At 46.2% G+C, this 14,061-nt stretch overlaps 1 protein-coding gene across 2 annotated transcripts in view; it reads left to right on the top strand.

Moving 5' to 3' along the window:
- Positions 1–824: 824 nt before the first annotated feature.
- The window catches only part of Slc22a15 (solute carrier family 22 member 15), a 56,569-nt gene continuing 43,332 nt past the window's right edge, over positions 825–14,061 (top strand). Inside the window, exons 1-2 of one of the 2 annotated variants that reach the window (XR_009058637.1) lie at positions 825–1,427; positions 12,590–12,802. Coding sequence is in view for 1 of the 2 variants with exons in the window: in XM_057793689.1 (XP_057649672.1) it covers positions 1,341–1,427; positions 12,590–12,802 (300 nt within the window). In the remaining variant the exon portion in view is untranslated. The remainder of the gene's footprint in view (positions 1,428–12,589; positions 12,803–14,061) is intronic. The other variant, XM_057793689.1, reaches the window with a different exon arrangement.

The raw sequence follows: 14,061 nt of genomic DNA, 5'->3' as shown, positions 1-14,061 counted from the left end.
AGTTCATCCTGGTCTACAAAGCGGGTTCTAGGCCAGCCAGGGCTACATAGTGAGACCTTGTCTTAAAATAAATATAATAATCCAACCGATGGTCAAGAAAGTTAAAAAGAAACACAGAATGGGGTGGCAGAAATAAGTTTGACTATATACTTCACAATAAATAGAGAGAGAGTTATTCTCCTACTAAAAGACCTGCAGCAGTGGTATATGTGTTTAATCCCAGCACTCAGGAGGCAGAGGCAGACCAGTCTAGTCTACATATCAAGTTTCAGGCTGCAAAAGCTAAATAGGAAGACCCTGTCTTCCTATTACTAGCTGCTAAAGTTCCTGGTGCCTTGACTTCCCCGCAATAATAGACTGTAACTAGAAATGTGAGCCAAATAAACTTTCTTCCCTTGGTTGCATCTGTCACAGTATTTTATAACATCAACAGGCAAGTTGAGTTATGGTTTTGATCAATGGTTCTCAACCTTCCGAACGCTACGACCCATTAATACGGTTCCTCGCCTTGTGGTGACCTCAACCATACAATTATGTCTCTGACACTGCTATAAACTGTAATGCAAATATCTGATATGTGATTCTTGTAGAAGGGCCTTTCAGCCTTTGAAAGGTCCTGACCCACAGGTTGAGAACGGCTTGATTAGCTGCTTTGAATAGTAAGCAACCGCTAAAAACAAAACAGGTTTAGGAGTAGGGGCATGAGGGGGACAAACACTGGTAATAATCTGTCCTCACACCTCTCCATGCAAACTCCACTGACAGACCTTGGCGACCGACCGTGACCACCTGCCCTGTCTGTCCCTTGTCCGTGGCCTTCCTCTGCTTCGTGCGAAGGGGCGAACCCCGCGGGACGCGGCGTGGAGCTCCCGGCCCCTCCCGTGAATCCCCGTGGCCGCCCGCGCCGCACCCACTTCCTCTTTCCCTTCCGCGCGCCAGCCAACCGCTCGCCCCAAAAATTCCTGTCACTTCTGACAGGAAGCGGGGAGGCCTCGCCCGAGAGACCAGCCGAGCATCTCCGGGGCGCCCCGGGACGGGACGTGGTCAGTCGGCAGCAGCGTCCGGCCTGGCCTTGGGCCTGGACCTGAACCCCGCCGGGTCCTCCACCCCGGTCGGCCCGGTCCTCGGTCCCCGCCTGGGCCCCGGTCGGCCCGGTGCTCCCTCCCTCCCGCCTGGCCCGATCCTCCCTCTCTTCCTCTCCGCCCGGCGAGGTCCTCCCTCCCTCTCATTTGGTCCCGTCCTCCCTCCCTTCCTGCCTCCCCTCCCGTCCCGGTTCTCAGCCCCCTCTGAGCCTGATCCTCAGGCGCGGTGGCGGCCAGGTCCTCAGCCGCCAGCCCGCCATGGAGGTGGAGGAGGCGTTCCAGGCGGTGGGCGAGATGGGCCTCTACCAGATGTACTTGTGCTTCCTGCTGGCCGTGCTGCTGCAGGTGAGTCCCCGGCTGCCCATGGCCCACCAGGCCCTCCCGGCTGGGGCCCCAGGTACCGCGTGAGGGCAGGGCGGGAGGGGTCGGGCGCCCCGCACTGGCGGGCCAGCCACTGAGCTCTCCCAGCCTGTCACCTGGAGCACTGACACAAAAACGCCAGAGCTAGTTAAGGGACAAAAACCTTTACCTGCGATCTGCTGCAAAAAATGAAAGGGAGTCGGTACCCTAACCCGTGGCTCTACCACCTTGCTGTCTAAGACAGATAGATGGTGTGGATCCACAAAAGGTCGGATCTGGAGGCCCTCTCTGAGCTCGAGGGGACTTACCACGGGATTCAGTTCTCTGTGGTTTTAAGCTCTACTGGGTTATTCAGCGCTGAGGCCAGCTTTGGTCTGATGCTGTTGGGAAATAATACCATCTACATATAGTGTGGTTTATTGTATAGAATTCTCAGAACCCAATTGCACATCTCAACCTCAAACTTGATTCTAGGGGGCCTTAGAGGTGCTCTCTTGTCATCCCAACACTGTGGAAACTGAAACAGGAGGATGCCTCTCCTTTCAGGCATATTCAAGGGTAGCATGAGCTACTTAGTCCCTGGGATGCAGGTCGGTGGTAAATCCCTAGCATTTGCAAGATTCTGGATTTGATCCCTAGCGTCAGGGCTGGAAGGTGAAGCTAGCCAGCTCCCTACCCAGGAGTCTTGCATTCCTGGCATGAAGTGGGGTATGATGAGGAAGGCTGATAGCTAAGCCAGTAGTTAAGGTGTGATGGTGTTGTTCCAAGGGAAGTGCTGACTGGACATGGATCTAAGCAGAGCCTACAAGTTGCTTTAACATTTCAGTGATGCTGCTGCAGGAAGGGAGGCAGCGAGGTAAAAGCTGACTTACTCATTACTCAGTCGCTTTCACCACCAGCCAGAAAAATGGTTCCAGCGATGATATATGGAAAGCCTTCTCTGAGCAGAATAAAAATTAGTTAATACAGAGAAACAGACTTGTAACTGCGATGTCTGATCTTTGTAGAATGGTTTCTTTGACAATAGTCTGTCTAACCAGGAATTCCAAGTATACACTCCCTTTCTGGGCAACCAATCTTTTCGAACCACCTCTCTGTCCACCCTCCTTTTCCTATGCTAGTGTCTTCTCACTTGCTTAGCCAGGTGTCCACCAACTTAGAATAAAATTTTCTTGAATGTGGTACTGAAAAGACAGCATTCTGGGTCAGGATCTGTTAACTTTCCTGTACACTTTACTCCCCAACTGCCAGCTGAAGATCCAACCCCAGAGCCTTGTGCTTTCTATGCCAGAGTTTTACGGCTGATCTCTGGCCCACACCAGTCCTCCCATAAATGCATTAATGATGGACCTAGTTCCTTGTAGTTTGTTAAGGAAGAGTTCCAAGCCCATGATCTTGATAGCTCACTAACCCATGATTGACATATAGTCATTATTTGCCAGGTTTCAGAGTGTTACTGGCAGTGGGTGATTGTCTTGTAGGTGTGGGCTGTCTCTGTCACCATGTCCCTTCCTCCAGTTGAGATAACTGGTTCTTCTGAAGTCCTGTTATAAACAAGCGATGAGGGGCATACCGTAAGCATTAATAAAACCCTTAGTGAACCATAGTCTAAGCCCAGTCTGCAGCAACACAGGGCTTCAGACATGAAGAGAATCTGTTCATAGCTAGGGGGTCAGCCATGAAGAAAACCTATTTGTACCTAGCAAGAGCTTTCTAATGGTGACTCCGAAACATAATGGCTCACCACCAGGGTTCTCTGTGAATTGGGATAAGTTTTATGTTGCTTCTGAATTTAGAACTTGGTTGAGCCTTGTATTAGTCTGGGTTCTGTAGAGGAACAGAACTTATAGAATGAATATCTACCTTTCTATTTTTGATATATATCATATATATGTATATGATTTATTAGAATGGCTTACAGGCTGTGATCCAGTTAGTCCAACAATAGCCAACAAAGGTCCAAGAATCTAGTATAGTTGTTCAGTTGCTGAGGCTAGATGTCTCAGCTGGTCTTCAGAAGCTCAAAGAAATACCAGTAAAGGAATGAACTTGCCAGCAAAAGCAAGAGCAAACGGTGAAAAGCAAAAACTTCCTCCTTCCGAGTCCTTTCTATAGGCTGCCAACAGGTGTGGCCCAGACTAAAGGTGGATCTTCCCAGTTCAAAAGATCTGGATTAAAAGAGGCTCTTTCCACTTCTAATGACTTAATTAAGAAAAAAAATATTCCTCACCAATGTACCCAGCCACGTGGGTTTTAGTTAATTCCAGATGTAGTCAAGTTGACAACCAAGGATAGCCATTGCAGGCCTCCTGAAGGTCATGATGACCTGGAGACTTTTGGCCGATTGTTTATACCACTTTAAGTGGGGGACCATGAGCCATACTTGCTTCAGTTACATTCTCAGGAACAATGGTTGCCTTGGCCTGCCCAGGTGTATAGCATTGATAAAGTTGCGAGTCCTTTAGATACCTTCCTCTTGGGGAGGCAGTAGAGATACAAGAGGCTCCAGGCAGTATAGGGGGCTTCTTAGGATCTGGGATATTTCAGAAGTGGAGTGTGGTTTGGAAAGCATCTAGTCTGATGCTTCCACAGCATTTAGATCTCAGGAGCATGCTTGGCAAGGCCACCCACAGCTCCTTGACAGAGCAGGTGTCACCTTCCAAGGAAGCACAAAAGAAGTCATTATGAATGGGAGAGCAGATGATGTGACTGGAGTAGAAAGAACTCTGGCCCTGGCATGCTATCTCTGCTGCAGCACGGTTGAGTGAGCTATGCAAATGACTCTCAGTCCACACCCTGCCTTTGGAGGTGGCTGCCCACAAAAGTTTGCTTTGCAGATTTGGAGGTATATCCCTAGTCTTTAGCAGTCAATACTTTATCTGATCAACATGACTATGAGTCCAGTATAGAGCCAAACAAATTAATTAAAGAAACATTTATAGCTATCCCTGTGGATTCCAGTTGGAAGTAGTAGTAGTAATTGGCATAATTTGTAGACCTTGAGGTTTTTAGAACACTAGATTGTGTTCTTACGACAGTTGGAAGCTATTTTGTGACCAGTAGGTAATCAAACTGAAAGGCACACAGGTAGAGGAAAAAAAAGAGAGATTGTAGAGAAAAGAAAGAAAAACAAAACAGTTCTTTAAAGGACCTACCAGAGTCACAGTTTGGTGTATATCCCTTTAGAATTTTTATTAAGTAAATATGCATATAGCCCTTCTTTTGCAGAAATGTATATTACTGCCAAGTTTTGTCTCTTGGCGATGTTTAGACGCCTTGCTAATGTTGAGAGGTAATGCCACCAGAGAACACACACAGACACCCTTAAAACCCAATAGAAAGTCTAGATTGCCAGCCAGCAGCTGCACAGGGAACTTGCCCAAATCATGAAGCCCCAAGCCTCGGTGTCCTTTTCCCTTTATGCACAACCCATCACATCCTAGCTGACACACTTTGATTACCAAGAACAGTTAACAAGAAGCCCGAAGGCAAGGTTGATACACTTAGGGACATTACTGGGTCCTGAAACTATGGACTAGGTCTTTGGTGGATTTGGTCTTTGTTCCTGTTTTGGCAGGTGTGGGGGCCTGACTGCTGGGTTCTAAGGTCAGAATGGTGCTTTCCACATGGCATCGGTTGTGCTAAGGTTGGGAACCTGTTACAGTAGTAACAAATCAACACTTCCTATTTTATTTTTAACAACTGCAGCATACGATCCTTGTTATAGGACCATATCTTAGCCTGCTTATCAGTTTCTCGTTTTCAGAACCACACCCTGTGGTGCTGGGCCCTTCTTTGTTCTGGACTTTACCTCTTGCCTGTTGATGGGCACTCTTCTTCTCAAACAGGGAGAAAACATCACTTAAAAACACTTCTTTATTTCACTGTATTTGTTATTCATTCTATTGAAATATTTTAAAATAATTTTAAAGCACTTCAAATAATGTAGAGAGTAATTCAAAAACACCTTATGTACTTATTTTCAGGTTGAATGATACTAATATTTTTCCATATTTGTTTAAGATTGTGTTGTAATTTAGCGTGTAAGGCAGGACAAATAACACCTAAAATGTGAAATTATGCACTAATTAATGAATAACTGCCCTGTGGAGATCTGATCATGCATTGTTACAGGAGCTGGTGTGTGGTGTTGGGGCTCAGAGTTGGCAGGGCAGGCTGTAGGGAATGGAGGAGATGGTCAGAAGCCTGTCAGAACTGACTAGAGTCTGTGCCATTCCCACTGCCTGCCTTCTCAATGAAAAAGATGCCTCTGATCATAGACTTAAACATTTGCCTGGCCAAGAAATCAGAGCAGGTAAAGCAGATCTGGACGAAGGAGTGCTTGCAGGCCTGGCTGCTGTGCTGGTCGACTTGAACCAGCTAATGTATGGCAGTGAACGTGAAACACAAAAGCAACCACCCCAATTCAGCACAAAACAAAAAATAGCTGCCCTTCACATCCACACCTCCTCCCCCGATCTTGCTTGTAATATCTCTTTGTGGTCCTCTTAGACAAGAACATCCTAGACAGCACTTGACTTAGTGATGCTGTAGGTATCTTTGGGAGTTCCATCTGTCAAATGACAACTGTATTGATAACAAATTGTACTTTTATGTTGATTTACTTGCAAACAAATTTGAATTGAGGGCTGGTAAGTTAGTTCAGCCAGGTAAGGTGCCTAGTACTAAGCCTGAAGCCCCGAGTTCGATTCCCTGGACCCACACGGTAGAAGAAGAGAACCAAATCGTCTTACAACTTGTCCTCTGACCTCCATACTAACACTCTCCCTGCAGAATAAGTACAAATGGGATAAAACTTTAGAAATTGAATTGATTTAGAAGAAACTCATGAATATAGCACATAGAAAACAGACCAATGGCACTTGCAGGGACATCGCACAATGGAGTCTGGAAGAAACTTGAGTTAACTCTAGGATGTTTCCCTGGAAGCCTAAGCAGTGTTCTCTTAGCTCTCCCTCCTCTGACTGGCCTAGTGTTTTTGCCAAGGATTCCTGCCCCCAAGCTTTACCTCACCCTGCAGCAGTCCAATCCTTATACACTATGGCATACACTTTTCCCTGACCACCCTCATGTAACTTGAAAGAGAGAAATAGGTACCAACCAATAAGAGAATTTCCTCAGAATCTTAGTAAGTAGTAAGATAAAAATGAAATGTCAGAACCAGTTTTGTTGGCTTGTTTTTTATTGTTTTAATTTATTTGTTTGTTTTTATGCTTATTTTTCTGACAAGGTCTCAGTACGTAGCCTTGGCTGACCTTGAACTCACAGAGATCCTCCTGCCTCTGTCACACCAAGTGTTGTGATTAAAGGCGCGTGCCATCACGCCTGGCCCAGATCACTGGGTTTGATTACCTTTCTGCCATACCATTCTGTAAAGAATTAGTTTGAACGTACATATGTATGCTGTTCTAACAGTGGTACACAGGGTGTTTAGAGGGATATAGATCGGCATGAATGTATGAATGTTACTTTCCTCTCTCTCTCTCTCTCTCTCTCTCTCTCTCTCTCTCTCTCTCTCTCTCTCTCTCTCTCTCTCTCTCTTTGGTTTTTCAAGACAGGGTTTCTCTGTAGGTTTGGAGCCTGTCCTGGAACTAGCTCTTGTAGACCAGGCTGGCCTCAAACTCACAGAGATCTGCCTGCCTCTGCCTCTGCCTCTGCCTCTGCCTCTGCCTCTGCCTCTGCCTCTGCCTCTGCCTCTGCCTCTGCCTCTGCCTCTGCCTCTGCCTCTGCCTCTGCCTTTGCCTCTGCCTCCCGAGTGCTGGGATTAAAGGCGTGTGCCACCACTGCCCGGCAAATGTTACTTTCTTTACAGGTCTTTAAAAAGTTAGAGTTAACACATGGTCATCAGAACACCAATTTCCCAGTAAGTAATGCACCGAGCCATTGACAGTAAGGGAGGAGACTGAGCTTTACTGCAGCCTTCAGAAGGACGAAGCTTAGGTTTAGAGAGAAATTTGAAGGTCATATTAGCTGGAAAACACCATTTCAGAAGTGGAGAATACCTCATACCTGTGCTACAGTGCATATCTGATGGAGCTGGAGCGGCGACTCAAAAGTTAGGAGCCCTCGCTGTTCCTCCAGGGAAAAGTTGTGTATGTCACTCTGGGAGAGGTACAGGCAGACTGCTGGGGAGTTAGTTAAAGCTTAGGGGAAGGAACTCTTGGCACAAGCAATACTCTAGTTAGAGGAGGGTAGCACACTTCTTAGAAATTCTTGAAAATATCCTAGAATAAATTCAGTTTCTTCCAAACTCTGTCATGTGGTGTCCCTGCAAGTGCTGGACCTGAGTTTGCTCCTCAGCACCCATATGAGACAGCTCACAACTACCTCTTCTGGTCTCCACTGACACGTAGACGCACACACACACACACACACACTCACGCACCACGTGGCATACATTCACAAAGACGCATGCACACATACACTCCATTAAAAAAACAAGTAACCAAGTGACACAGAGTCTATTTTTGGAGCTGGTAAGAGACAGTGTGTCTTCACCCTGACCTGTCTCTGCTGATTAAAGTCTGGGAAGTCCTGGGTCACACTGCTGGCATAGTACTGTACTACTTACTGTTCAGCAGAGAAGCATCCCCTTTGGACCCTCCGGAGAGGCTGGTTAGATAGGAGGGCATGGGCAAAGACATACCGTTAAGATCCAGTTGTCCTTCAAGAAGTCGTGAAGTTTAGAGAGCGTGACTGTGGCTAAGCCTCAGGCTCAGGTTAAGACCTGTGTGCCCTCGCAGCTCATGGTAAATCACGCCTGGGAGTGAGTAGGCCAGTGCAGACCGCTTGTGTGCGAGATAGTTAGCAAGTGGGTCATAGGAAGATAATCCTGCACCCATTGATCTGACCAGAGCAGTTTGCTGAGGAGTTTCGGGAGTCTGAGCTGGTGATGCAGCGTAGATGGATGAGAGGAGAGAGGAGAGGCACCGGTGATTTAGGATGTGTGCATTTCACACTTTAAACCTCTCAAATACATCCCCTCAGCAAGTCCCTCAGTCAATAGCTAATAATGCTCTCTGCTCCAGCCACCGAGCATGTGGTCTTGCTTTCACGAGTAGGGGCTTATCCACACAGTGCTTCTGGCTGACCAGTTAAACAGCTGAGTCCTAAGTGCATAAAATGCCAGCAATGAAATCAACTTTGATTTTTGTCCTTTCTGCTCCCCTGAAAAGGATCTGCCCCCAAAGTTAGGTGAAGCCACTCTCATTGTGGCTAGAGGAACCCTTGAATGGTTTTTAATTGCCCCGTCTCTTGTTCCGACTCACAAAGTAAATGCCAGACATAACCATGACTTCACAGTCTAGGTTTAGGGTGGTTTCCTGGGAAATATTATGAAAGCCCATAATGGTGTTGCTACAAAATTACTTTAGAAACCTTCACTTTGAGACACTTAAATTTTCAATACCCTTGAGTCATTTTTGTTGTTGTAATTACACTGGGGTGAGGGGCAGGATGGGAGGAATCCAGCCATCTGTGGCACTTGTTCGTCCCGGAGCTGGAGCCGGAGGAGATAATGATTTGTGTGAGATGCTGTTCGTCCCACGTGGAAGGAGAATAGATGGCGGTTTCTTTACTGCGTCCCTAAAGCACCTTCGCTGATAGGTGTGATTTCATTAGACAAAAATGGGGGTGAGTGTGCACATGGTAGTGGCCGAGTGATAGTAAAGAACAAGAGACGGCTTTTGCTCTCTGGTGGGGGGCAGACTCGGATGTGTGAACTGTGGGAAAGTGTCACAGTCAAAAATGGCAAACTGAGGAAAGGCACCCCTATGTTCCGTGTGGGTGATACATCCCAGGGCTGCTTATGTCACCTTTGACTTCCTATGCCCATATAACCCCAGGATGTACCGCAGTATGGAAGACCAACATTAATGTAGCTATGGGTTTGGGGCTCCACCTCGCTGACCTAATCTCACGGTGCTCTTGTATAATGTCTATCACACAGCATGGCTGCTACCTGCCTGCTGTGTCTCCCTGGTGAGTAGCAAAACCAAGCATGACCATTGGCTGGCACTGCGTGGAAGAACTGCATAGTTTTTTAGCCTCTCTGTTAACATAAGATGATGAACCCATGTATTAAGGACCTTGAACATATATGTCTGCATGTATGCATGCACACACATGCTTGTTCATAGAAGGGGCCAAGACGACATTGTGAGAGGTGGGAGCAGGGCAGAGGGGATGAGAAAGATAGATAATAAAGCTTATTCTGCTTACAGACAGCTAGGAATGAGGTGGGGTCACACTGCTTCAGACATGCTGATTAGCTGGTTTCCATCGTTCCCTATAAATAAAGCAATATAATGGCACCCCTTCATTTTGAACCGCTTTCCCCAAATTGTAGTATATCCCCTGAACAGTGACCTTCATAGTGAGGCACACCTCAGATGAGAGGACCCTTTAGAGCATTTTCTCTTTTCTCTAGAATATTGCTTATCCTAGAACAATCCGGGTAAAAATAATATGTGCTAATGTATATTCAGCAGAGACCTCTCCTAGGAATGGAACATAGCCAGTATTATAAAAGCACACGCTAGTGCCCTTCTTGGTCACTTATGCATCCTCCTGTTGAATATGGGGACCCTGGATTATTTACTTTGGAGGCCAAAAGGTGAATCCGACAGAACAAATGTGCAGGAGCACAGCTTCTGGGCCACTGGAGAGGAAGCTGAGCTGCTGAGGAAACCAGTTGATGAGGCTGACTTTCAGAGGATGGGAAGCATTTTAATGTTGCTGACAGGAGATGGTGCCTCCAGGGAGAGGAGCCGAATCCACAGCCGTAGAAGGGGGCACAGTAGAGCGGGAACATGGCCAGTTTGTTTTGCCTGATGAAAGGCTGCGCTTTGAGTCATCTCCTGTGTTCCCTCGGCCCGTGTTTTTCATTTCTTTATACCCATCAATTAGATTTCAGCAGATAGTAATCAGAGGGGTAGTCACTAAATGGATGAAAGAGGCTTCGTAATTATAGCTACTGCTAGATGTGTAATCTATTTGTTCTTGTGATTATTAAGGTTTTTATTTTTATAAGCTGATTGCCTCCTCTTCTAAAATGTCCTTAATAGTATGCAAACAAGGTCCAGAGAGCATGGAAGCCTAAGAACATATTTTCCTTTGCACCTTATAATAATCTCACAGTGTGTGGATCCATGGTAGCTTTGCCCTTCTCCCAAAATGTCCACAGTCCATCCACTCAAAATAGTCTGGGAGTGCTTTATGTCCCCTTAGCCTTACCAAGAGGGGAAGAGTCATAACCCTGGTTTTGCATTAGCTTTTAAGAAATGCACAAAATGTCATGACTCCTTTTCTCTTCTGGACTAATTCCATTGCCTACCACTGATAAATGACCCCACTGTGGGCTTCTGCTTGTCTACTGAGCAGAACATGCCCCTGATGAACAGTGTGCAAAAAGCCCCCAGCTAGAGTTCTTGGTGAACTAAACAGGAATCTTCTGACAGACTGACTGTCTTCATGTTCCTCGGTAGCTCTTACAGGGAGTCGATTTGTGGCTGTACACTGACAGGAATCACATACTTTGTATTTTTTAGACACTCTGTTTAATACAATTTAAGACCAAGTTCAAAGTTATCAGGGATCCTTTATTTTTTTCTTTCTTTCTTTCTTTCTTTCTTTCTTTCTTTCTTTCTTTCTTTCTTTCTTTCTTTCTTTCTCTTTTTTTTTTCGAGGCAGGGTTTCTCCATAGCTTTGGGCTCTATCCTGGAACTCACTCTGTAGATCATGCTGGCCTCTAACTCACAGAGATCTGTCTGTCTCTGTCTTTCAAGTGCTGGGATTAAAGGTGTGCGCCACCACTGCCCGGCTTTGGAGAATCTTATTTTCTTAAAATAAGATTGTCGTAATTTTAACACTAATTATGTATTTTCTTAGTGAATTTTAAAATCTGAAATAATCATCTAACAGTGAGAGCTAACATAGATATCCATATCAGTAAAGAATGGCCGCAACACCCCATAAACCCAACTACGAGAAGTCCCCAGATCTACAGCAATCGGCAGATGGCTTATGTATTCAATAAATATTTCTTAAATGAATTGGTGCTTTGTTTTCTCTGTTAGTGGACAGTTGTGGTTGGATTAAACCAAGATAGTACAGCTACAAGCTGTAATCTGAATATGCCTGAGATTCTGAATCCTTCTACGTGTTATGAGTTGCATAACCTAAACAATGTCCTCTTTAGGTTATGAGTCCAAAGCCGAGAGCTCCAGGTAAGTGATTATTTGAGGTGAAAACACTGTGCCGAGACGGAAATAACTGGAATACAGTCTTTTAAACCAGAGCCACTGATGTGGGCTTTGCTGCCAGTGTTTACAGTGTCACACGGAGCCTGCAGCATCAGACACATCCCAGACGTGGAGGGAGAACTGACTGAAGAAACACAAAGTGCTCCCTAGTGGACTGCTGGTGGCCCTCTCATAGCATGGGATGCTGCTTCTTCATGCTTTTTTTCCTGGCTTCTTATGTAGCCCATTTCTAGCTAACACAAAACAAAATGCAGAAGCAAGACACCTTTCTTTCCTCCTCCTCTCTCTCTTCCTCCTCTCTTCTTCTTTCTCTCCCTCCTCATCTTCTTTAGCTACTTATTTTTACTTTATGTGTGTGCATGTTTTGCCTGCATGTATTTTTGTATACTACATGCATGTCTTATGCCTGTGGAAGTCAGAGAGGGGCATAGGATTCCCTGGAACTGGGGTTGTGGATGTTTCTGAGCTGCCCTGTGGGTGCTGGGAATGATATCTGGGTCCTCTGGAAGAAGACCCAGCACTCTTAACTGCTGAGCCATCTCTCCAGCCCTTTCCCCCTCTTCCTGTCTTCTTCCTTCTCTTCTCTGCCTGCCTAAGTTAGGGTATCATATATTTTAAGCTTTCTTGAACTCACTGTGTAACTGGGGATGAACTTGAATTTTGAATCCTTTTGCTTCTACCTCCTAAGTACTGGAATACAGAAGTGATGTACCAGGCATGGTTTATGCAGCAGTAGGCAAGTGCTCTACCAACTAAGCTACATCCCTAGCCCAGTCACTGTATCTTTCAAGGTTTGCAGGCTTCCCAAGTTTTTCATGCAAATGCCCACGTCTGCAGCATTGGATTCTATGTGTTTACTTTCAGCTCTATGTGGCCACAGAAGCCATCCTCATTGCACTGATTGGAGCTACACCATCGTATCACTGGGACATGGCCGAGCTCCTGACCAACCAGAGCCACAGCAATCAGTCGGATAGCAAAGAACAGGCCTTTGGGGACTGGCTCCTGACCGCCAACGGCAGTGAGATCCATAAGCACGTACATTTCAGCAGCAGCTTCACCTCCATCGCCTCTGAGGTAAGCAGGCCACCAGTAGGCCGCCACACTAGCCAGACGACATGGGGATAAGTTCCAAAGAAGCCTCTTTTGACTGTAGAATCCTTTTAAAGGTAAATTAAAACTTGTGTCTCTTACGACAAAGCAAGAGGACTACAAGTGGCCTAGCTGTGCCTCCCAGAACTTGTGTTTCAGTCCCATGCTGTATGTAGACACAAGACACCTTGACCACACAAGATAAAGTAGAGATGACTCCCCGAGTATATGCAGGAAACCCTGCTCTGGGGTCCACTGCTGACCAAGGGACTCTGGTGCAGCATAGCCGACCAGAGATGAAGCAGTTGAGAGCAGTTGAGAGCCTTAAGAAATCCTGCTTTGATCTTTGTATCTCCATGGCCCAGTAGCAACAGTGGTAACCACCCCACCACTAGCCTCTTAAAAAGACAAGTAGCATCATTGATTGTTTACTGTAGAGCAGACATTGTGACATTTTATAGGCTTGTCTTATTTACTCAGAGTAATTTTATGGGGTGGGCCGTTATCTCCATTTGGCAGATAGAGACACCAAGACTGAGGTCAAGCTTGGTGTTAACATAAGGACAGTGTTGGTATTTAAATAGATTTGTGCTGAGGAGCCGGTGTTCTTCATTCCATTTCCAAGAAAGAACATGCACTCTGCATCCAGACTGGGTGCACATCACTTAGGTTCTTTTTTGACTGGTAACAATAGCTAAATATTTTTTCTACTTACCTGAGAATAATTTCAAACTGACAGAGCCGAGAATGTAGCTCAGTAGTAACACGCTTGCCTGTCATATGTGAAGCCCTGGGTTCTATTTTTAGAACTCTTCTCTTCTTGGGGGAGATTCAGGACGACATAACAGGCCTCTTCTGCCTTACATTTTCAGCATGGAATTGTTTATTTTTCCCAAAGACTTACTCTGCGTCTGCCCTATGCACACTGTCTCCTCATCCAGACTGCGTGAGTCACACGTGAGCTGTCAGGCTGCTCCTGCCTGGCACCTCCGAGGTCTGTCGGGGTTGTTTGAATTGGTCGGTAGAGGTGGCTTCCAGCCTCCCTGTTGTTCCGCAAAGCATCATTCAGCTGAGAACTGGCAACAGAGCAGATTGATGGTTGGTGAGCATGGCTGGGAGCACAGGCGGATGGCATGCTGGCCACTCACAGGTCTGTGCATCACGTTGGGTTCATCTTAATTGCAGTTGAAATGCAGCTCCAAGCCAACCCCCACTCCACTTCTTAGCACTGACTCATTTTTGGT

This window comes from Chionomys nivalis, chromosome 18, assembly GCF_950005125.1.
Source record: "Chionomys nivalis chromosome 18, mChiNiv1.1, whole genome shotgun sequence".
Classification (NCBI taxonomy): domain Eukaryota; kingdom Metazoa; phylum Chordata; class Mammalia; order Rodentia; family Cricetidae; genus Chionomys; species Chionomys nivalis.
This window is presented reverse-complemented; position numbering and strand designations above follow the sequence as displayed.